This window comes from Oryzias latipes, chromosome 18 (genome assembly GCF_002234675.1).
Source record: "Oryzias latipes chromosome 18, ASM223467v1".
Lineage (NCBI taxonomy): Eukaryota > Metazoa > Chordata > Actinopteri > Beloniformes > Adrianichthyidae > Oryzias > Oryzias latipes.
In genome coordinates this window covers 4423388-4448683 of record NC_019876.2, presented here as the reverse complement: position 1 = coordinate 4448683, position 25296 = coordinate 4423388, and the positions used below count along the sequence as shown (strand labels likewise).

At 38.5% G+C, this 25296-nt stretch overlaps 1 protein-coding gene across 1 annotated transcript in view; it reads right to left on the bottom strand.

Annotated features, from left to right (window-relative positions):
• LOC101169488 (short transient receptor potential channel 5) overlaps positions 1 to 25296 on the bottom strand; it is a 275758-nt gene that overhangs the window by 12406 nt on the left and 238056 nt on the right. The window contains exons 14-15 of the mRNA XM_023948991.1: positions 7498 to 7693; positions 5952 to 6161 (exon numbers count right to left, since the gene is read on the bottom strand). Coding sequence (XP_023804759.1) covers positions 5952 to 6161; positions 7498 to 7693 — 406 coding nt within the window. The remainder of the gene's footprint in view (positions 1 to 5951; positions 6162 to 7497; positions 7694 to 25296) is intronic.

The following is a 25296-nucleotide window of genomic DNA, read 5'->3' as shown; positions in this document are numbered from 1 at the left end:
ATCTTTCAGGGTATAGAAGGCCTAATGCCTGATAACAAACATAGAATAAAGAAAATGTCAGAAATTAGAGTAATACTACACTTTGTCAATGGCACAATTTTTACAGTGGGGCAAAAACATGTTCAGTCAGCCACCAATTGTGTAAGTTCTTCCACTTAAACAGATTTGAGAGGCCTTAATTTTTCATTATAGATAAACCTCAAGCATATGAGAAAAAAATATCCAGAAAATCACATTGTCTGATTTTTAAATAGTTTTTTGGGCAAAGTATGGTGGGGAAAACAAGTATTTGGTCATCTAAAAACAAGCTTGATTTCTGGCTCTCACAGATGTGTAACTTCTTCTCTAGAGGATCCTCTGTCCTCCACTCTTTACCTGTATTAATGGCACCTGTTTGAACCGGGTCTCCGTATAAAGACACCTGTCCACAACCTCAAACAGTCACACTCCAAACAAGTGTTGATCTGCACCAGGCTGGGAAGACTGAATCTGCAACAGGTAAGCAACTTGGTGTGAAGAAATCAACTGTGGGAGCAAATATTAGGAAATGGAAGACATTCAAGACCACTGATGATCTCCCTCCATCTGGGGCTCCCCCCAAGATCTCACCCTGTGGGGTCAAAATGATCACAAGAACTGTGAGCAAAAAACCCAGAACCCCATGACTGACCTAGTGAATGACCTGCAGAGAGCTGGGACCAAAGTAACAAAGGCTACCATCAGAAGGACACGACACCACCAAGGACTCAAACCCTGCAGGGCCAGACGTGTCCCCCTGCTAAAGCCAGTACATGTGCAGACCCGTCTAAAGTTTACTGGAGAGCATTTGGATGATCCAGAAGAGGATTGGGAGAATGTCCTATGGTCAGATTAAACCAAAATATAACTTTTTAGTAAGCACTCTACTCATTGTGTTTGGAGGAGAAAGAATGCTGAGTCACATCCAAAAAACACCAGACCTACTGTAGAGCATGGGGGTGGAAACATCATGATTTGGGGCTGTTTTTTTTAGCAAAGGGACCAGGACAACTGATCTGTGGAAAGTAAAGAATGAATGGGGCCATGTATCGTTAGATTTTGAGTGATCTCCTTCCATCAGCAAGAACATTGAAGATGAACCGTCTTTTAGCATGACAACCATCCCAAACACTCTGCCCGGGTAACGAAGGAGTGGCTTGAAAAAAAAAAGCATTTCAAGGTCCTTAAGTGGCCTAGCCAGTCTCCAGATCTCAACCCCATAGAAAATCTTTGGAGGGAGTTGAAAGTCTGTGTTGCCCATCGACAGCCCCAAAACATCACTGCTCTAGAGGAGATCTGCATGGAGGAATGGGCCAAAATACCAGCAACAGTTTGTGAAAACCTGAAAAACTCACAGAAAATGTTTGACCGCTGTTATTGCCAACAAAGGATATATGACACAGTGTTGAGTTGAAGTTTTGTCATTAACCAAATACTTATTTTCTGTCATAATTCACACAAAAAATCACATTGAAAGACAATAAGGATCATCAATTATCTATGATTGTTTATGTAACAAAAGCAGCACAACAAACAGATTTTAAATCTTTGAGAGACTGAGCTCAAGAAAAAGCAGCTCATAGATATAGAAATCATGTCGCAGATGATGCAGACCTTCGCGTTTTCACAAGCCACCGCTCCAGAACATCTTAACACCACGTCAGGTCTGTGTGAAAACTGTTCTGCTTAGTGAGGCGCCCTCCTCTCCTGGTGTTCTTCACTCTCCTGGAAGCTGGGAGGGGACTTTTTTCACCAAAATGCAGCCTTTCCTCGCTACTGTGCCCGTCTTGACATTTCCAAACACTTAAAGCTTGTTGACTTTTTGCCTTACTCACATGAGCCTGAACAAGGGTCAACCCGTACGGTAGTATAGAATAAAATAGAATAGAATAACAGTCGTTTTAGAAAGATGTGCGCCAAAACCACTCGCCAAAAAGTAAACGTCTTAGTCTGAGCCGTCACTCTGATGACCTCTTGACCAATCACAGAGTAGGGAATAGAAACAGGAGAACTGTCACACTGGAACTACTGTTGTATTTTTATTAATTTTAATTGATATTTTCTTCATATTTTCATTATTTCTTTTGTCTTTACCGAAATTTAAAATGCTCTCTGGTCAGTCATTTTGTTTATAAAAAAACACAGGCATTGTTAGGTATTTTTAAGGATAATGTCGCACTCCAGTCAATCGTAAGGTGCGAGTGGTGGCTTCTTATTGGACGCACAAAGACGTCAAACTCACAGGGTGTAGATGCAACACCTAAGTGCCTGTGGGACCTCCACACAAACTACACATTGATTGTCTAATTTCCTCATTTCTAACAGTCAGGCTGCACACAAGGAGTGCACATTTATCATATTGGCAGCACTAATGTGCTCCCCGCGCAGTAGAGGCTGATATTTTGTCAGCATTGGGACGGTACAGGAAAAAATAGTTATGGGAGAAGATGGGAGCGGGAACCAACCAATAGGAAAGACGACAGAAAAGTACCGGTTTGATCATTTTTCACCCGCAGACAGCCGGTCTCCCCTGTAAGGCCAGTTGTGACTAAGACTTTGATATCTGTCATCATATTTATTTCATTTTGAACGTACTGATCAACATTTACTGGAGGTAAAGGTCATGGGACTGTGGTGTGGTGTGTTTCTGTGAGGCTCTTACTAACCAGTCTTGCCTGAGGACCCTGTGGTTGGCTTCATTTAATACGCCAGCCGGACTTTGGATGTACTTTGGCAGCTCGTTTTTCAAAACCAGGCAGTTGATAAGTGCCGGAAACCAAATAAACGTTCCATTCTTTAAATAACTCTCCTGTCTGCAGATGGTACCTGTTTGCAAATCGCATACGGAAATTGGTCCTAAATCTTGCCGTTTTCTGAAAAAAGTGTAATTCTTCTTTTTGGCCAAATCACCCGACATTTCAGAGCTTTTTCCTCAGCCGTTCTTTGTATTCAGCATGTGAATCGCAGAGGATCTGAATCTGTCTGACAAACATCCATCAGCCCAGAATTTACGCCTGCATCCAGTTTTTTTTCTTCGTATTTCCATTTCTTTTATTTTGAAGGTTTATCTCATGTTTTACTCTCATCATTCCTGTTTTGCTTATCTTCATGTGTTGGAATCCGTTTTACTTTAAATAACATTTATCAATGCTCAGTGGGAAATTACATTTTTAACGTTCTGAGTTGGTGGATGGAGAAACAGTCCGCAGGTGCGTCAGTCCTCGATTGAGCCCAAAAGAGTGGCTTCAGAGCAAAATTTGTAACATCCAGTCAAAATTTAAACCATCATTAACTTGAGTGAATAATTGTTTCAAAGGTTGATGAATTAGACAAAAAAAAGAAAAGAAAATGACTCACCAAGATACTGTATTTCTTTACTAATTCTACTTTATTAATGTAGCACCTCAAAGTGCTTTACAAAATAATATAAATGCTATCATAAAAAAAAAAAACATACATAAAAACCCAAAAATGCTAACCAATAAAATTAATAAAATCATATAATTAAAAATTACATAAAACTGACACTAAAATTATGTTTTTCTTAAAAAAAACTCTTGAGTGGATGAAGCCCCTTGGTAACTTTTTGAAAGGTTTAAAGTGAAACCGCGTCCATTTAAATGTTTCAATTTATAAAACGGCCTAGAATTCACATTTTCTCCTTCATTCCAGCTCTTATAAATAAATCAAATGCATCTAATTTAAATAGCACTATTCATACATGCTAACACAAAGTGCTGTGGACCAAAAACATAAATAAATAAAAATGACCTTCAAAATAAAAGACCTGTCCGCTCATCCCGTGGATGTAAGTCAGGGATCATTTTGTTCTGGGAAATAATTTTCATACGGTGGACCTGAAGTGCAAATCACTCAATGCTAAAAGATATGAAACCAAAAAGTAAAAAAAAAATTACAAATAATCAAATAGCAAATTCCAGAAATCATTATGAAATGTTTCAAACCAAAACACAATAAGATTCCAGAAAAGGTAGGGCAGAGGAAGACTGCAAACTAAAAAGCTTTTAGGATTAGTAGGAAGCAGATCCAGACAAACGCCATGATCCAATCAGCGATTTCCCATGATGCCTTCCTTCACCTGTTTTCAATGGATTCCTTTTTTAACATTTCATGTGTCTTGAAAGGTCTTTAGGGAAACCGGGAAAGGTAGGTTCCACCTTCCTGACGTCACTTTAGGAGCCTAAAGGGGACTGCGGGACACGCCTACACCTTCTGTCGACCTCCACGGGCGCGGATGACGCCTCCAGGTTACAAGTGTATGTGACTAACAGATCGCTGTCATTGACCTGTGAGCATCTGACTGAATGTGGAGCAACCACACAGTGTTCCAGCTGAGCCCTTCCGGTTCCCCTGAGACCAGGACATCTGTGAGCCAGCCTCCTGGAAACTTACAAGACTGACTCATTCCTACGAACGCTCAAACCCCCACGCAGACCTGCAGCCTTCCTCCCCTCATCTTCCTCTCAATCTCCTTGTGTTTCTCCTCAGAGCGATGGCTGCTTTGAACACGCGCCGCTCGCCTTCTGCTCGCGCGCGCGCAGACTCAAAAGAGTGCGTCTCCATCGGATCTCTGCAGCAGAGCTGCGAGGCTCTCTGAACCTCTGTGGGCAGCTCGGTTTATGTAACTCCGCTGAGGTGAGCGCGCCAGCCGCGCTCTGCGTGTGCGTGCGAGGTGCGAAAAAGTGTGTTGCCACTGCGCGGCCAGCTCCGGTCCCTGCAGAGGACTGGACGGCTATCAGGACGTGTTTATCTGCCGATGTTCCCTCTGCGCTGTCAGACGCACAGCTGATGTCTGTGCACATTCTGCTGTGAAATCACTGTTTCTCTGCCCTTCAGTCACCCGCGAGCACATCAGTGACTCTGAAGAGACCAAACTGACGGCTCATTTAATGCAGCCAAGTAATCAGCTCTAAAAAAGGTTCCAAACGACAGACGAGACGTGATTCTGGTTCCGTTTGAAGGTGAAGGACTGTCCGGTTCTGGAGCCACAAACCAAAGACTCTTCTATGTTTCAATCTGTAGAATGAAAAGAGGAGCTACTATTTAAAAAAACAAAAAAAAGACAGAGAAGATAAATGTTTAAACTGACACACTTTGAAATGACGCTTTTCAAAAAACGGTTTCAAATGAGACAACAAATGTCCAGAAGACGTAAGATCCTATTCAAATATTCACTAAAAATATTGATGATTTAAAAAAAAAACTCTTTATGTCTATGAATATGAAAAAATGGAAAAAACTTGAATAAAAAAACCAGACAAACTCCAAACCGTCACCACGTGTAAAAATAATGTGTATTTGTAACCGCGTCTGTTTTGTGTTTTCAATCTTTGTTTCTCTTTTTTGAGCCCCATAAGACATTTTCATTTGTTCTTTGACATTTTCTGCCCCTTTGATGTCGTCTTTGTTTTTATATCAAAAAGTCATGTTCACGGGGGTAACTGGCTGCGTGCAAATTTGGGTGAGTTGTGATATTTTTGCTCAAAGGCGCAGTAAGAGAGAAGAATTGCAAAAAAAAAGAATCCGGTCCTTGCTGTCCAGGTTTGATTCTGCTGCTGTGGGACAGAAAAATAAAGCAATGTTCACATTTCAAGGCATGTTCATGTAGCAAAATGTCCAGGAAAAACTCAAATTTAGACCACAGAATGGTTTCTGACACTCTGCCTGCAGGCTGTGAGCTTTCCTCCACTTTCTGCCACGGCTGGATATGAAGCAGAAACAGCAGGAAGAGGCAGGAGTCTGACCGGGACGCCTCCTCTGCTGGGTGCTGGGGAGGTGCAGACCATCGGAATCGGACTCCAAACCCTTTCACATCTTCTTGCTTTTTTGTTTTCAAATTCACGTGACCGTACCGGTAGTTTGAAAAAGAAAAACTGAAACCCTTTGGAGCTTCATCTCCTTTGTCTACTCACGGTGAACTCGCGCAGGTTTTCACATTTGTGCGATTCCTCCCCGGGCGGCTGTCCTCTGCGGCACAGCCTGTTGTGAAGCCACATCAGCAGGTACCACACGGACTTGGGGCTGGGGATGATGTTGAACGGGGGCGGCAGCGTGCCGCCCTCGTCGAAGTAACTCATCCACAGCTTGGTGCGCGCAAACTTCCACTCGATGTCGGCGTGATCCTGCAGGAGGAGAGCGGAGGTCCTGAGTGAAGGGGGTCATGGTTCACATGAAGACCACCTGGATTACCGTCCACCAACCATTAGAGTCGGAGGATTCTCAACAGTTTCTGATTGGAGATAAAAATCCTGGCAGCTTTGGTCCGCTCCGGATTTTAGGAAATCAAGTGAAGTAATCAAACCTCATTCAACTGTAACTTTACTGTCTCCTTGTCTCTGATTCTTTGAAAAAAAAAAGTTTTTTTCAGTCCATTTTTTTAAATAAATACATGTAATATTCCATCAAATAAACATGTTTGTCAAAGAAGCAACAGCCAAAAAGGCCTGAGGAAAAACAAGTTCTATATTTGTTGTTTTGTTTTTCCACTCTGATAAAAATAGTGTTTTTTTTTTTTTAATATGTTTTCTTTGATGATGAAGGACATATATGAACAAGATTTAAATGAAAATTGTATATCTGAGTATTTTTTTAATCCAAATACTGTGAATCGGGAGCAGATGAAAAAATGCAGTTTAAAAAAAAATGGTATTTGTGATGTAGAAAACACGCCGTCTGCTCCGCTGCGTTCTGATGCATCCGCTTGTAGACGATCAGACGTTTTCCTTTTCCCCGTCTGGGCTGGTATAGATAGCCACAACACTGCTCACCATTTCTGTGGCCCCGGTAATGTTAGGTCGGGAATGTAGAGAGCTCTCAGCAACGGGGAGGGGAAGGGGGGCGGGGTTGCTCTGTGCCAACGGCCCCCTCCACAACTCGGAGGCTAATTTGTAATGAACTCCTGCCGCTCTGCAGAGACTATGTCCAAGAAAATGACAGTTTTCTTTGTTTTTTTGGCTCACACCAGCACATTCATAATTAAAACACCACTTTTAGAAAATAGATGTTAAGTTGATCTGTTTTATCTCCTAAAATAAAGTTTTAAAAAAACATACCATCCAATGTCCAAATGTATCACTGGGCAAAACCAAGTGGAAAAACAACAGAAGTCCTACAGAGACTATATCAGGAAGAGGAGCAGCTCAATGCATCACAAAAACTACTAAATAGCACCACAGTATGATTTTGTTTGATTTGATTTACTTCGTAATCAGAGAGCGTTTTTTAATTTGTCTTCCAGTGTTTTCTTTTCTAGTGGTTTTTGTCATTGATAAAAACAACTATTATATTGTATTATTATTATCACAAAAAATACATCAAAAGTAAATAACTACTAATAAGAGCTAGACTCTAAACCAGAGTATGAAAGCTACAGTTTTATTTCTTTAAAAAATGTCTTTGAACTCGTTTCATCCGCTCCAAAGAGAATCTCATGAAGCTTCTGTTCAGGCGGTAACTCACGGCAATGAGCTGGTAGGAGTTGTTCATCATGGCGATCAGCATGTTCAGCAGAACCACCAGAGAGATGATGTTGTACGTCCCAAACATGGTCGCCCCCACAAACTCGGTGAACTCGTGGCGGGCCTTCACGTTGGTCACATAGAGGTTCAGCAGCCCAAATATGGACCAGAAGAGGGACTGGAGAGTCTCAAACAACCTGAGGAAGGAAGTCAGAACATTTGTTGATCCATCCAACCATCAACCATCCATCCATCTGTCCAAACACCCCCCTGGCTTGTCTGACGATGATCCATACTTCCATCCATCTAAACATCAGCCACCTATATGTCCATGACCTTTTTGTAGATGGATACATTCATTCATCCATTCATTTATTGATGCTCTATCCATCGATCTACTTACCTGTCCATGCATCCATCATCATCCATCCATCCATCCATCCACTGACCATCCATCATCATCCATCCATCTGTTCATAAATTAATGAACCCGTCTGGCCAAACACCCGCCTTTCTCTCTGTCCATTTGTTTATCTGCCCATCATTTATCCTTTCAACCACCAACCAACCATCCGTCCAGTCATTACCCATCTATCCACCAATTCACCCATCTGTCCATGCATCCTTCATCATCCATCCATCTATACACCCGTTTTTCTACAAACTTGCATTAATTTCCGTCTATCAGTTCTTCTGCCCACCATCCATTCTTTCATTCATATTTCCATCAACCCTCCCCATCCATCCATCCTCAAGCTTTCTGGTGTATGGATGCATCCATCTAACAATCCACCCATCTGTTTCATCCATACGTCCATCCATCCATACACTTGTCTGCTTGTCTGTCCATCCGTTGTCTTCCCATCAACAATCCTCTTACCAATCCATCTAATTGACCCAGCTGTCTATGCATCCTTTGTTACCATCCAACAATCCATTCATCCGTCAGTCCCTCCATATACCTGCCTTCACGTTCATCCAACCTTTGATCCATCTATTCATCAGCCATCCATTTGTGTGAATAAAAGTCTTTTTTGTTTTGTTCCATTTTGTGTTGCACATCTAAATTAGTATTTTGTATTGTGGTTGCAGTGCTTTTTTTGCTTCAACTAAAATTTGTTTCAAAAGGAAAAAGCAAAAATTTTACATCCCGGTAGTTAAAAGTTAAATTGTAATGAGCTGTTTTTCGTTTTGTTTAACATTTATTTTGAACATTTTATCTGAAAGGAATAGAATATACATATCATACACTTGAATAAAAGCACATTTTTTACATTAATTATTCATTTTGTGCATACTTTTATATTGTTGTTGATGATAAATGAATAAAGCAACAAAACAACCAAAAGAGCCGTTTGAGAGTCTAAAGAGACGGTTCTTTTTAGTGAGCCGATCCAAACGAGCCGGCTCTCTAAGAAGGCCAGGAATTCCCATCACTACCATCCGTACATTTGTTCATCCAGCCATCCATCAGTCTGTCCATATACCTGCCTTCTTGTCCATCCATCCATTTGTCTGACCACGATCCATCCTTTTATCCATCTGCCCACCACTCATCCACCCACTGACCATCCATCCATCCATCCATCCATCCATCCATCCATCCATCCATCCATCCATCCACCCACCCACCCATCCATCCATCCATTTCTTAACATGCTTTTGGGGTCATGGGGCCTAACCCGACTTCTGTTGAGCGAAAGTGGGGTACGCCTTTGATGAAGTGGCTCATATCTAAAGTGCATTGCTGCTCATTATTCAGAAGTTTTCAGTTCCCTAAATTAAAAAAGAATTTTTTTTAGCAAAGATTCTGTTTTCTGCTGAAAATCAGATGAAGTCAACATTTCAACTTTCTCATCATCATCTTCCTGGGACGCCTCCTAACTCTCTGTCCTGGCCGTCTTCCTTTCTCTCGTTGCGTCTCTCTGCCTTTTTGTCCATTTTTATTCCTGCCGTTCTTTTTCCATCCCGTCTTCCTCACCTCTGTGTCATCTGTTCTCCTTCCCCTGTCTCTGTGTGATGGTTACAGCGGCGCTTATTGAATTTTTGATGAAGCTCCAATTGGCAGCGCTCGACTCTACATCAGGAGAATGACACCGACAGAGGCTTGTCTGCAGGGTGTTATATTTACGCTGTATAAAAGATTCAAGGCTGCAACATTTATTTTCATTGCGGCGCGCTGCAGGACTGTGTATTGTTACAGGCGTGTGTGCGCTGGTGATCACTATCTATCAGCCCTCTGCGTTTGCTCATAAACAGCGTTTGAGTGATGGTGCGAGGAGCAGCGTGGAGGAGTGGCGGGTTTCAGCGAGGAGCAGGGAAGCAGAGGGAGAGGGCCAATTGAATCAAGAGGGAATGGAGCAACCAAGCGTGATATTGTGCCAGTTATGAAACAAGAAAGAAGGGGAAGACTTGAACACCAGGGAAGATAATAGGAGAGGAGGACAGCCTGAAACTCTGCTTCCTGAATGTCTTGCTTTTTCCTTTCCCTTCAGTTTCTCCTTTTCTTCTTTCCACTCTAGTTTTCCCAACATGGGAGAACATACAACTAAAAAACAAAAATGCAGTCAGAAATGATAGCTAAGCTTTAGAAACACCAGAATGAACATTTAGTTTGGGACTAAGAAGAATTTGGGGCTAGTTTTGGGAGCCTTAGACTACAATCACATACCTCAAAATGCCACCCGAGGCAACCTACATGCAAGTTTATCAGCATGATTGGCAGGTGACCGCACACATTATGGGGAGACAATATTTGACATGGGACAGTGGCCCCCCGGGTACATTTGGAGGTCGCACGGTGGCAGTCCAGTGATGGACAGGGGGCAAAAAGGCAGCAGAGCGATACTTGAGTGGGTCTCCATGATCCACAAAAGCATCTGATCATTGGCCGTTTTCAGACTGCCACCCTCCATCTACCCCCTATGCCCCCCTGCGGGCGTCCCACTGCAGCGCAGGCACTGGATGAGGGCTGTTGACATGGACCGGAGGCCCAGCGATGACCGTCTTTTATTTTGTAATTCATTTCCTTCGCTTGCTTTAATGTTTTATGTCCTTCTTAAAACACGTTCAACATGTGTTTTCCGATCATTTGTCCTTGACACGATATTTTCCCTAAATTTACCTTTTTTTTAGTTTTCTGTGTTCCTCATCCTCATCCTCATCGTCACCCCAGCAGTTTTTTTGCTCTTCTTCTTTTCCGCTCCGTCCTCGTTCTCCTCTCATCCTTCTCCGCTAAAGCGAGCGTAAACGGCTGCAGCTGATCCATCACTGTTTGTCGCTGCGGCAGCTTTGTGGGAGGCCAGCCGAGAAACGCGGTGTGCGTCTGTTATGAGGTGTGTGTTGTGTGTCTGTTGCTGTGTGTGTGTGTGTGTGTGCTGGCGTGTGACAGAGAAATCTTTTCTGTGAAGGAAAACAAAGAATCTTCGCGGGTTTGCAGTTGGCCGAGTGCGATGAATTCATTCCAGCCTAAGCCGCTTATCTGAGGAGAAGTTCAGATGTTCAGCGTGGATTTGCTCCGTCAACGTCCTGAGAATCTGCAGCATTTACAGGAGCAACATCCACAGGACGCTCAAAGGAGGAGTAGCTGCTGTTTGTTGCCAATCCTTTGCATCCTGATACGCTGATGATAATTACAATAATACAAATAATAACAAACTTTATTTATAAAGCACTAACATTGTCAATGGAGACCCAAAGCGCTGTAGAATTCCCTGTGGTCTGAGGAAACTTAAGGTATGTTCACGTCTGCCTCGGCAACTGGCGTTCGAGCAATGCAACATGAACGTCCGTAGGCTCACGTGTTCAAAACAATTGCGTCCACAAGTTGCTATGCAGTTTTTTAAAGCCCCTTTTCGGGTTCTACGTACTAACCGGCTGTTCACGGAACATGCGGTGATAGTTCAACCTGATGAACTGCTTGGAGGCCAAACACCTGAACTTTGACCCGTCGGGGGGTCAGATTTGGTGACATGGAGCAATCTACACCAAGTCTGCAGGTGGCGGACATGTGCTAGCTAGTAAACAATAGAAAAAAAAAGGAAAAAAATAAACATTTTTGTCAGATGTGAACACCGTTTGCTAAAAGCGCATCAATGAAACCGCCTACAGCGTTCCAACTGTTATTGCGGCTGCTGAATAAATCCAAAGGAGAAAAGAAAAGTTAAAGACTTGATTCCATTGTCGCTGTGTTAGATTGAGTCTGTTGAGAGTTTTAAATCCCAGGTCAAGACGCTTTTATTCAAGAGTTTTCTAGTCGATTTTAGCCATTGGTTTATTATTGGTTGAATGCTGTAAAGCATTCAACCCTTTGTTTTCCTCTTATGCTATCTTCCGCTGTTTTTCGGCACTTAACTCCTTCTACAATTTTCAACCTATTTTAACCATTCAACTATTAAACTGTTCAGCTCTTTCAGCTTATTACTGCTATGACTTTTGGTTTTTCAAATCCTTGAACTTTTTAAGATATTCCAGGATTTTCCAGGATTTTTTCTCCATTGAAATACATGGAGAATTTTTCGTGCAGAAGTTCACAGTTAAACTACTTCTACAATTTTTCACCTATTTTAACCATTCAACTATTAAAATGTTCAGCTCTTTCATCTTATTCCAGCTATGACATTTTGTCCTTCAAATCCTTGAACTTTTCCAGATATTCCCGGATTTTCCAAAATTTTTGCTCCATTGGCCACACCTTTGCTTCTTTAAACAATTGTAACTTTAACATTCTTTTGGCTACAGACACTATTCAAACATTAAAATGTTCACAAGGCTTTGGACTTTAATATAAGGCTCAAAATTATTATGGGATGGCAACACCACTTACAGTTTGGCGGCCATTTTGTGCCAAAATGTGAGGCAATTTTAAACTTCTTCAAACTTTCACCTATTTTAACCATTCTACAATTACAATGTTCAACCATTTCAGCTTATTCCTTTCAGCTACGACTTTTGGTCTTTCAAATCTTTGAACTTTTCAAGATATTCCAAGATTTTTGCTTCATTTAAATACAAGGATAATCTTTGAAAACCTTTGTTTCTTTTAACCATTGTAACTTCAACATGCTTTTGGCTAGAGACACCGTTCAAACATTTAAATGTTCACAAGGCTTTGGACTTCAACATAGGTTTTGAAATTATTATGAGATGGCAACACTACCTACGGTTTGAAGGCCATTTTGTGCCAAAATGTGAGGCAATTTTAAACTCCTTCAAACCTATTTCAACCATTCTACTATTTCAATGTTCAACTCCTTCAGCTTATTCCTTTCAGCTATTACTTTTGGTCCTTTAAATCCTTGAACCTTTTAAGATATTCCAAGATTTTCGCTCCATTTAAATACATTGAGAATCCTTGAAAACCTTTGGTTCTTTCAACCATTGTAACTTCAAGATGCCTTTAGCTAGAGACACCGTTCAAACGTTAAATTGATCACAAGGCTTTGGACTATAAAATAGGTTTAGAAATCATTATGGGATGTCGAAACAACCTACTGTTTGGTGGCCATTTTTTGACCAAATCTGAAGCAAATATTGCTTATTGATTAAACTTCATCCATGGCTGGAACTGAACATATTGAAATTCACTGGATCCGTACGTATAAGGAATGTGGGCGTGGTTAGCAAACAAACTTCGTTGCTAAGGACGTCCAAAGGTTTACTTTTTCCGATTTGTCTGAAACTGACGTTGATTGGTTCGTCATCCCCAGGCGACCCAAACATAAAATAGTTGCTATGGAGATAAAATCAATAGAAAAGCCGCCATTTTGAAAAAAGTGGATTTTCTATCAACTTAGAACATGTAGCTTTTACCAATAGGATACTCTCAAACAATGTGTTTCTTTGAGTCAGTTGATGATACTGATTCCAATGCTAGCACTTTATCCATTTTAGCAACATCTTCAAATTTTCAACAGTTCAACCATTTTTTCAACAATTTCAGCTTTAATGCTTAACTCCTTCTACAAATTTTGACCTATTTTAGCCATTCTACTGTTACAATGTTCAACTTTTTCAGCTTATTCCTGCTATTATTTTTTTCCCAAATCTTTGAACTTTTAAAGACATTCCAGGACTTTTGCTTCATTAAAATACATAGGACATCTTATCGCTTAACTTCTTTTACAGTTTTTTGCCCACTTTGACCTTTCTACTTTTAAAATTTTGACCTCTTTCAGCTCTGTTCAGCCATTTCTTTAGCAAATTCAGCTTTCATTCAGCAATACAGCATTCAACCCTGCATTTTCTTCTGGAAATGCAGCTCTTTCTAGTTGGTTGAATGCTGTAAAGCATTCAACCCTTTGTTTTCCTGTTTCTCTTTATTGGTTGAATGCTGTAAAGCATTCAACCCTTTGTTTTCCTGTTTCTCTTTATTGGTTGAATGCTGTAAAGCATTCAACCCTTTGTTTTTCTGTTTCTCTTTATTATTTATTACGCACATCTTCCGCCGTTTTTCGGCACTTAACTCCTTCTACAATTTTCAACCGATTGTAACCATTCAACTTTTAAAATGTTCAGCTCTTTCATCTTATTTCTGCTATGACTTTTGGTTTTTCAAATCCTTTTACTTTTTAAGATATTCCAGGTTTTCCGGGAATTTTTGGTCCATTGAAATACATGGAGAATTTTTCGTTCAGAAGTTCACAGTTAAACTCCTTCTACAATTTTTCACCTATTTTAACCGTTCGACTATGAAAATGTTCAGCTCTTTCATCTTATTCTAGCTATGACATTTTGGTCCTTCAAATCTTTGAACTTTTCCAGAAATTCCCGGATATTCCCAGATTTTCCAATGTTTTTGCTCCATTGGCCAAACCTTTGCTTCTTTAAACAATTGTAACTTTAACATTCTTTTGGCTAGAGACACCGTTCAAATATTGAAATGTTCACAAGGTTTTGGACTTCAACATAAGGTTCAAAATTATTATGGGATGGCAACACCACCTACAGTTTGGCGGCCATTTTGTGCCAAAATGTGAGGCAATTTTAAACTTCTTCAAACTTTCACCTTTTTTTTACCATTCTACTATTACAATGTTCAACCTTTTCAGCTTATTCCTTTCAGCTATGACTTTTGGTCCTTCAAATCTTTGAACTTTTCCAGATATTCCCGGATATTCCCAGATTTTCCAATCTTTTTGCTCCATTGGCCAAACCTTTGCTTCTTTAAACAATTGTAACTTTAACATTCTTTTGGCTAGAGACACCGTTCAAATATTGAAATGTTCACATGGTTTTGGACTTCAACATAAGGTTCAAAATTATTATGGGATGGCAACACCACCTACAGTTTGGCGGCCATTTTGTGCCAAAATGTGAGGCAATTTTAAACTTCTTCAAACTTTCACCTATTTTTAACATTCTACTATTACAATGTTCAATCTTTTCAGCTTATTCCTTTCAGCTATGACTTTTGGTCCTTCAAATCCTTGAACTTTTCCAGATATTCCCGGATATTCCCAGATTTTCCAATCTTTTTGCTCCATTGGCCACACCTTTGCTTCTTTAAACAATTGTAACTTTAACATTCTTTTGGCTAGAGACACCGTTCAAATATTGAAATGTTCAAAAGGTTTTGGACTTCAACATAAGGTTTAAAAATTATTATGGGATGGCAACACAACCTACAGTTTGGCGGCCATTTTGTGCCAAAATGTGAGGCAATTTTAAACTTCTTCAAACTTTCACCTATTTTTACCATTCTACTATTACAATGTTCAACCTTTTCAGTTTATTCCTTTCAGCTATGACTTTTGGTCCTTCAAATCCCTGAACTTTTCCAGATATTCCCGGATATTCCCAGATTTTCCAATCTTTTTGCTCCATTGGCCACACCTTTGCTTCTTTAAACAATTGTAACTTTAACATTCTTTTGGCTAGAGACACCGTTCAAATATTGAAATGTTCACAAGGTTTTGGACTTCAACATAAGTTTAAAAATTATTATGGGATGGCAACACCACCTACAGTTTGGCGGCCATTTTGTGCCAAAATGTGAGGCAATTTTAAACTTCTTCAAACTTTCACCTATTTTTACCATTCTACTATTACAATGTTCAACCTTTTCAGCTTATTCCTTTCAGCTATGACTTTTGGTCCTTCAAATCCTTGAACTTTTCCAGATATTCCCGGATATTCCCAGATTTTCCAATCTTTTTGCTCCATTGGCCGCACCTTTGCTTCTTTAAACAATTGTAACTTTAACATTCTTTTGGCTAGAGACACCGTTCAAATATTGAAATGTTCACAAGGTTTTGGACTTCAACATAAGGTTCAAAATTATTATGGGATGGCAACACCACCTACAGTTTGGCGGCCATTTTGTGCCAAAATGTGAGGCAATTTTAAACTTCTTCAAACTTTCACCTATTTTTAACATTCTACTATTACAATGTTCAATCTTTTCAGCTTATTCCTTTCAGCTATGACTTTTGGTCCTTCAAATCCTTGAACTTTTCCAGATATTCCCGGATATTCCCAGATTTTCCAATGTTTTTGCTCCATTGGCCACACCTTTGCTTCTTTAAACAATTGTAACTTTAACATTCTTTTGGCTAGAGACACCGTTCAAATATTGAAATGTTCAAAAGGTTTTGGACTTCAACATAAGGTTTAAAAATTATTATGGGATGGCAACACAACCTACAGTTTGGCGGCCATTTTGTGCCAAAATGTGAGGCAATTTTAAACTTCTTCAAACTTTCACCTATTTTTACCATTCTACTATTACAATGTTCAACCTTTTCAGCTTATTCCTTTCAGCTATGACTTTTGGTCCTTCAAATCTTTGAACTTTTCCAGATATTCCCGGATATTCCCAGATTTTCCAATCTTTTTGCTCCATTGGCCACACCTTTGCTTCTTTAAACAATTGTAACTTTAACATTCTTTTGGCTAGAGACACCGTTCAAATATTGAAATGTTCACAAGGTTTTGGACTTCAACATAAGGTTCAAAATTATTATGGGATGGCAACACCACCTACAGTTTGGCGGCCATTTTGTGCCAAAATGTGAGGCAATTTTAAACTTCTTCAAACTTTCACCTATTTTTACCATTCTACTATTACAATGTTCAACCCTTTCATCTTATTCCTTTCAGCTATGACTTTTGGTCCTTCAAATCTTTGAACTTTTCCAGATATTCCCGGATATTCCCAGATTTTCCAATGTTTTTGCTCCATTGGCCACACCTTTGCTTCTTTAAACAATTGTAACTTTAACATTCTTTTGGCTAGAGACACCGTTCAAATATTGAAATGTTCACAAGGTTTTGGACTTCAACATAAGGTTCAAAATTATTATGGGATGGCAACACCACCTACAGTTTGGCGGCCATTTTGTGCCAAAATGTGAGGCAATTTTAAACTTCTTCAAACTTTCACGTATTTTAATCCTTCTACTATTACAATGTTCAACCCTTTCAGCTTATTCCTTTCAGCTACGACTTTTAGTCTTTCAAATCTTTGAACTTTTCAAGATATTCCAAGATTTTCCAGGATTTTCCAAGATTTTTGCTTCATTTAAATACATGGAGAATCCTTGAAAACCTTTGTTGCTTTCAAGCATTATAACTTTAACAAGCTTTCAGCTAGAGGCACCGTTCAAACATTGAAATGCTCACAAGGCTTTGGACTTCAACATACGTTTTGAAATTATTATGGGATGGCAACACAACCTAATGTTTGGTGGGCATTTTTTGACAAAATCTGAAGCAAATGTTGCAATAAACTTCATCCATGGCTGGAACGGAACATATTGAAATTCACTGGATCTGGACATATAAGGAATGTGGGCGTGGTTAGCAAACAAACTTCGTTGCTAAGGACGTCCAAAGGTTTACTTTTTCCGATTTGTCTGAAACTGACGTCGATTTGTTCGTCATCCCCAGGCGACCCAAACATAAAATGGTTGCTATGGAGATTAAATTAATAGAAAGCCGCCATTTTGAAAAAAGTGGATTTTCTGTCAACTTAGAACATGTAGTTTTACCAATATGATACTCTTAAACAATGTGTTTTTTGGAGTCAGTTGATGATGCTGATTCCAATGCTAGCACTTTTAGCCAAATTAGCAATATCTTTACATTTTCAACAGTTCAGCCATTTTTTCAACAATTTAAGCTTTAATGCTTAATTCCTTCTACAAACTTTGACCTATTTTAGCCTTTCTACTATTACAATGTTCAACTTTTTCATCTTATTCCTGTTAGGACTTTTGCACCTTTACTTTCAAGGTTTTCCAGTACAGTTAGCCATTTCTTCAGCTAATTCAGCGTTCATTCAGCAGTACAGCATTCAACCCTGCATTTTCTTCTGGAAATGCAGCTCCTTCTAGTTATTATAGTATCTTCCGCCGTTTTTTGGCGTTTAACTACTTCTACAAATTTTAACCTATTTTAACCATTCTACTATTAAAATGTTCATCTCTTTCATCTTATTTCTGCTATGACTTTGGTTTTTCAAATCCTTTTACTTTTTAAGATATTCCAGGTTTTCCGGGAATTTTTGCTCCATTGAAATACATGGAGAATTTTTCGTTCAGAAGTTCACAGTTAAACTCCTTCTACAATTTTTCACCTATTTTAACCGTTCGACTATGAAAATGTTCAGCTCTTTCATCTTATTCTAGCTATGACATTTTGGTCCTTCAAATCCTTGAACTTTTCCAGATATTCCGGATATTCCAGATTTTCCAATTTTTTGCTCCATTGGCCACACCTTTGCTTCTTTAAACAATTGTAACTTTAACATTCTTTTGGCTAGAGACACCGTTCAAATATTGAAATGTTCACAAGGTTTTGGACTTCAACATAAGGTCAAAATTATTATGGGATGGCAACACCACCTACAGTTTGGCGGCCATTTTGTGCCAAAATGTGAGGCAATTTTAAACTTCTTCAAACTTTCACCTATTTTTACCATTCTACTATTACAATGTTCAACCTTTCAGCTTATTCCTTTCAGCTATGACTTTTGGTCCTTCAAATCCTTGAACTTTTCCAATATTCCCGGATATTCCCAGATTTTCCAATGTTTTTGCTCCATTGGCCACACCTTTGCTTCTTTAAACAATTGTAACTTTAACATTCTTTTGGCTAGAGACACCGTTCAAATATTGAAATGTTCACAAGGTTTTGGACTTCAACATAAGGTTAAAAATTATTATGGATGGCAACACCACCTACAGTTTGGCGGCCATTTTGTGCCAAATGTGAGGCAATTTTAAACTTCTTCAAACTTTCACCTATTTTTACCATTCTACTATTACAATGTTCAACCTTTCAGCTTATTCTTTCAGCTATGACTTTTGGTCCTTCAAATCCTTGAACTTTTCCAGATATTCCCGGATATTCCCAGATTTTCCAATCTTTTTGCTCCATTGGCCACACCTTTGCTTCTTTAAACAATTGTAACTTTAACATTCTTTTGGCTAGAGACACCGTTCAAATATTGAAATGTTCACAAGGTTTTGGACTTCAACATAAGGTTCAAAATTATTATGGGATGGCAACACCACCTACAGTTTGGCGGCCATTTTGTGCCAAAATGTGAGGCAATTTTAAACTTCTTCAAACTTTCACTATTTTTACCATTCTACTATTACAATGTTCAACCCTTTCATCTTATTCCTTTCAGCTATGACTTTTGGTCCTTCAAATCTTTGAACTTTTCCAGATATTCCCGGATATTCCCAGATTTTCCAATGTTTTTGCTCCATTGGCCACACCTTTGCTTCTTTAAACAATTGTAATTTAACATTCTTTTGGCTAGAGACACCGTTCAAATATTGAAATGTTCACAAGGTTTTGGACTTCAACATAAGGTTCAAAATTATTATGGGATGGCAACACACCTACAGTTTGGCGGCCATTTTGTGCCAAAATGTGAGGCAATTTTAAACTTCTTCAAACTTTCACGTATTTTAATCCTTCTACTATTACAATGTTCAACCCTTTCAGCTTATTCCTTTCAGCTACGACTTTTAGTCTTTCAAATCTTTGAACTTTTCAAGATATTCCAAGATTTTCCAGGATTTTCCAAGATTTTTGCTTCATTTAAATACATGGAGAATCCTTGAAAACCTTTGTTGCTTTCAAGCATTATAACTTTAACAAGCTTTCAGCTAGAGGCACCGTTCAAACATTGAAATGCTCACAAGGCTTTGGACTTCAACATACGTTTTGAAATTATTATGGGATGGCAACACAACCTACTGTTTGGTGGGCATTTTTTGACAAAATCTGAAGCAAATGTTGCAATAAACTTCATCCATGGCTGGAACTGAACATATTGAAATTCACTGGATCTGGACATATAAGGAATGTGGGCGTGGTTAGCAAACAAACTTCGTTGCTAAGGACGTCCAAAGGTTTACTTTTTCCGATTGTCTGAAACTGACGTCGATTTGTTCGTCATCCCCAGGCGACCCAAACATAAAATGGTTGCTATGGAGATAAAATCAATAGAAAAGCCGCCATTTTGAAAAAGTGGATTTTCTGTCAACTTAGAACATGTAGCTTTTACCAATATGATACTCTCAAACAAGTGTTTTTTTGGAGTCAGTTGATGATGCTGATTCCAATGCTAGTACTTTTAGCCATTTTAGCAACATCTTCAAATTTTCAACATTCAGCCATTTTTTCAACAATTTCAGCTTTAATGCTTAATCCTTCTACAAATTTTGACCTATTTCAGCCATTCTACTATTACAATGTTCAACTTTTTCATCTTATTCCTGCTAGGACTTTTGCACATTTAACTTTTCAAGGTTTTCCCAGTACAGTTAAGCCATTTCTTCAGCTAATTCAGCTTTCATTCAGCAGTACAGCATTCAACCCTGCATTTTCTTCTGGAAATGCAGCTCCTTCTAGTTATTGGTTGAATGCTGTAAAGCATTCAACCCTTTGTTTTCTGTTTCTCTTTATTTATTATTATCGTATCTTATAGTATCTTCCGCCGTTTTTTGGCGTTTAACTACTTCTACAATTTTTAACCTATTTTAACCATTCTACTTTTAAAATGTTCATCTCTTTCATCTTATTTCTGCTATGACTTTTGGTTTTTCAAATCCTTTTACTTTTTAAGATATTCCAGGTTTTCCGGGAATTTTTGCTCCATTGAAATACATGGAGAATTTTTCGTTCAGAAGTTCACAGTTAAACTCCTTCTACAATTTTTCACCTATTTTAACCGTTCGACTATGAAAATGTTCAGCTCTTTCATCTTATTCTAGCTATGACATTTTGGTCCTTCAAATCTTTGAACTTTTCCAGATATTCCCGGATATTCCCAGATTTTCCAATGTTTTTGCTCCATTGGCCACACCTTTGCTTCTTTAAACAATTGTAACTTTAACATTCTTTTGGCTAGAGACACCGTTCAAATATTGAAATGTTCACAAGGTTTTGGACTTCAACATAAGGTTCAAAATTATTATGGGATGGCAACACCACCTACAGTTTGGCGGCCATTTTGTGCCAAAATGTGAGGCAATTTTAAACTTCTTCAAACTTTCACCTATTTTTACCATTCTACTATTACAATGTTCAACCCTTTCAGCTTATTCCTTTCAGCTATGACTTTTGGTCCTTCAAATCTTGAACTTTTCCAGATATTCCCGGATATTCCCAGATTTTCCAATCTTTTTGCTCCATTGGCCACACCTTTGCTTCTTTAAACAATTGTAACTTTAACATTCTTTTGGCTAGAGACACCGTTCAAATATTGAAATGTTCACAAGGTTTTGGACTTCAACATAAGGTTTAAAATTATTATGGGATGGCAACACCACCTACAGTTTGGCGGCCATTTTGTGCCAAAATGTGAGGCAATTTTAAACTTCTTCAAACTTTCACCTATTTTTACCATTCTACTATTACAATGTTCAACCCTTTCAGCTTATTCCTTTCAGCTATGACTTTTGGTCCTTCAAATCTTTGAACTTTTCCAGATATTCCCGGATATTCCCAGATTTTCCAATGTTTTTGCTCCATTGGCCACACCTTTGCTTCTTTAAACAATTGTAACTTTAACATTCTTTTGGCTAGAGACACCGTTCAAATATTGAAATGTTCACAAGGTTTTGGACTTCAACATAAGGTTCAAAATTATTATGGGATGGCAACACCACCTACAGTTTGGCGGCCATTTTGTGCCAAAATGTGAGGCAATTTTAAACTTCTTCAAACTTTCACGTATTTTAATCCTTCTACTATTACAATGTTCAACCCTTTCAGCTTATTCCTTTCAGCTACGACTTTTAGTCTTTCAAATCTTTGAACTTTTCAAGATATTCCAAGATTTTCCAGGATTTTCCAAGATTTTTGCTTCATTTAAATACATGGAGAATCCTTGAAAACCTTTGTTGCTTTCAAGCATTATAACTTTAACAAGCTTTCAGCTAGAGGCACCGTTCAAACATTGAAATGCTCACAAGGCTTTGGACTTCAACATACGTTTTGAAATTATTATGGGATGGCAACACAACCTACTGTTTGGTGGGCATTTTTTGACAAAATCTGAAGCAAATGTTGCAATAAACTTCATCCATGGCTGGAACTGAACATATTGAAATTCACTGGATCTGGACATATAAGGAATGTGGGCGTGGTTAGCAAACAAAGCTCGTTGCTAAGGACGTCCAAAAGTTTACTTTTTCCGATTCGTCTGAAACCGACGTTGATTTGTTCCTCATCTCCAGGCGACCCAAACATAAAATGGTTGCTATGGAGATAAAATCAATAGAAAAGCCGCCATTTTGAAAAGAGTGGATTTTCTATCAACTTAGAACATGTAGCTTTTACCAATATAATACTCTCAAACAACGTGTTTTTTGGAGTCAGTTGATGATGCTGATTCCAATGCTAGTACTTTTAGCCATTTTAGCAACATCTTCAAATTTTCAACAATTCAGCCATTTTTTCAACAATTTCAGCTTTCATGCTTAAGTCCTACAAATTTTGACCTATTTCAGCCATTCTACTATTACAATGTTCAACTTTTTCAGCTTATTCCTGCTAGGACTTTTGCACCTTTAACTTTTCATGGTTCTTCCAGTACAGTTCAGCCATTTCTTCAGCTAATTCAGCTTTCATTCAGCAGTACAGCATTCAACCCTGCATTTTCTTCTGGAAATGCAGCTCCTTCTAGTTGGTTGAATGCTGTAAAGCATTCAACCCTTTGTTTTCCTCTTCTGCTATCTTCCGCCGTTTTTCGGCACTTAACTCCTTCTACAATTTTTAACCGATTGTAACCATTCAACTTTTAAAATGTTCAGCTCTTTCAGCTCATTCCTGCTATGACTTTTGGTTTTTCAAATCCTTTTACTTTTTAAGATATTCCAGGTTTTCCGGGAATTTTTGCTCCATTGAAATACATGGAGAATTTTTCGTTCAGAAGTTCACAGTTAAACTCCTTCTACAATTTTTCACCTATTTTAACCGTTTGACTATGAAAATGTTCAGCTCTTTCATCTTATTCTAGCTATGACATTTTGGTCCTTCAAATCCCTGAACTTTTCCATTTATTCCCGGATATTCCTGGATTTTCCAATCTTTTTGCTCCATTGGCCACACCTTTGCTTCTTTAAACAATTGTAACTTTAACATTCTTTTGGCTAGAGACACCGTTCAAATATTGAAATGTTCACAAGGTTTTGGACTTCAACATAAGGCTCAAAATTATTATGGGATGGCAACACCACCTACAGTTTGGCGGCCATTTTGTGCCAAAATGTGAGGCAATTTTAAACTTCTTCAAACTTTCACCTATTTTTACCATTCAACTTTTACAATGTTCAACCCTTTCAGCTTATTCCTTTCAGCTATGACTTTTGGTCCTTCAAATCCTTGAACTTTTCCAGATATTCCCGGATATTCCCAGATTTTCCAATCTTTTTGCTCCATTGGCCACACCTTTGCTTCTTTAAACAATTGTAACTTTAACATTCTTTTGGCTAGAGACACCGTTCAAATATTGAAATGTTCACAAGGTTTTGGACTTCAACATAAGGTTTAAAAATTATTATGGGATGGCAACACCACCTACAGTTTGGCGGCCATTTTGTGCCAAAATGTGAGGCAATTTTAAACTTCTTCAAACTTTCACCTATTTTTACCATTCTACTATTAAAATGTTCAACCCTTTCAGCTTATTCCTTTCAGCTATGACTTTTGGTCCTTCAAATCTTTGAACTTTTCCAGATATTCCCGGATATTCCCAGATTTTCCAATGTTTTTGCTCCATTGGCCACACCTTTGCTTCTTTAAACAATTGTAACTTTAACATTCTTTTGGCTAGAGACACCATTCAAATATTGAAATGTTCACAAGGTTTTGGACTTCAACATAAGGTTCAAAATTATTATGGGATGGCAACACCACCTACAGTTTGGCGGCCATTTTGTGCCAAAATGTGAGGCAATTTTAAACTTCTTCAAACTTTCACGTATTTTAATCCTTCTACTATTACAATGTTCAACCCTTTCAGCTTATTCCTTTCAGCTACGACTTTTAGTCTTTCAAATCTTTGAACTTTTCAAGATATTCCAAGATTTTCCAGGATTTTCCAAGATTTTTGCTTCATTTAAATACATGGAGAATCCTTGAAAACCTTTGTTGCTTTCAAGCATTATAACTTTAACAAGCTTTCAGCTAGAGGCACCGTTCAAACATTGAAATGCTCACAAGGCTTTGGACTTCAACATACGTTTTGAAATTATTATGGGATGGCAACACAATCTACTGTTCTGTGGGCATTTTTTGACAAAATCTGAAGCAAATGTTGCAATAAACTTCATCCATGGCTGGAACTGAACATATTGAAATTCACTGGATCTGGACATATAAGGAATGTGGGCGTGGTTAGCAAACAAAGCTCGTTGCTAAGGACGTCCAAAAGTTTACTTTTTCCGATTCATCTGAAACCGACGTTGATTTGTTCTTCATCTCCAGGCGACCCAAACATAAAATGGTTGCTATGGAGATAAAATCAATAGAAAAGCCGCCATTTTGAAAAGAGTGGATTTTCTATCAACTTAGAACATGTAGCTTTTACCAATATAATACTCTCAAACAACGTGTTTTTTTGGAGTCAGTTGATGATGCTGATTCCAATGCTAGTACTTTTAGCCATTTTAGCAACATCTTCAAATTTTCAACAATTCAGCCATTTTTTCAACAATTTCAGCTTTCATGCTTAAGTCCTACAAACTTTGACCTATTTCAGCCATTCTACTATTACAATGTTCAATTTTTTCAGCTTATTCCTGCTAGGACTTTTGCACCTTTAACTTTTCATGGTTCTTCCAGTACAGTTCAGCCATTTCTTCAGCTAATTCAGCTTTCATTCAGCAGTACAGCATTCAACCCTGCATTTTCTTCTGGAAATGCAGCTCCTTCTAGTGTTACATTTGTTTTCTTCTTATGCTATCTTCCGCCGTTTTTCGGCACTTAACTCCTCCTTCAATTTTTAACCTATTTGAACCGTTCAACTTTTAAAATGTTCAGCTCTTTCATCTTATTACTGCTATGACTTTTGGTTTTTCAAATCCTTGTACTTTTTAAGATATTTTAGGATATTTCAGGATTTTTTGCTTCATTGAAATACATTGAAAAAAAATCCTTGCAAACCTTTGTTTCTTTCAACCATTATAACTTCAACATACTTGTAGCTAGAGACACCGTTCAAACATTAAAATGATCACAAGGCTTTGGACTATGAAATACGTTTAGAAATCATTATGGGATGTCGACACAAACTACTGTTTGGTGGCCATTTTATGACAAAATCTGAAGCAAATAT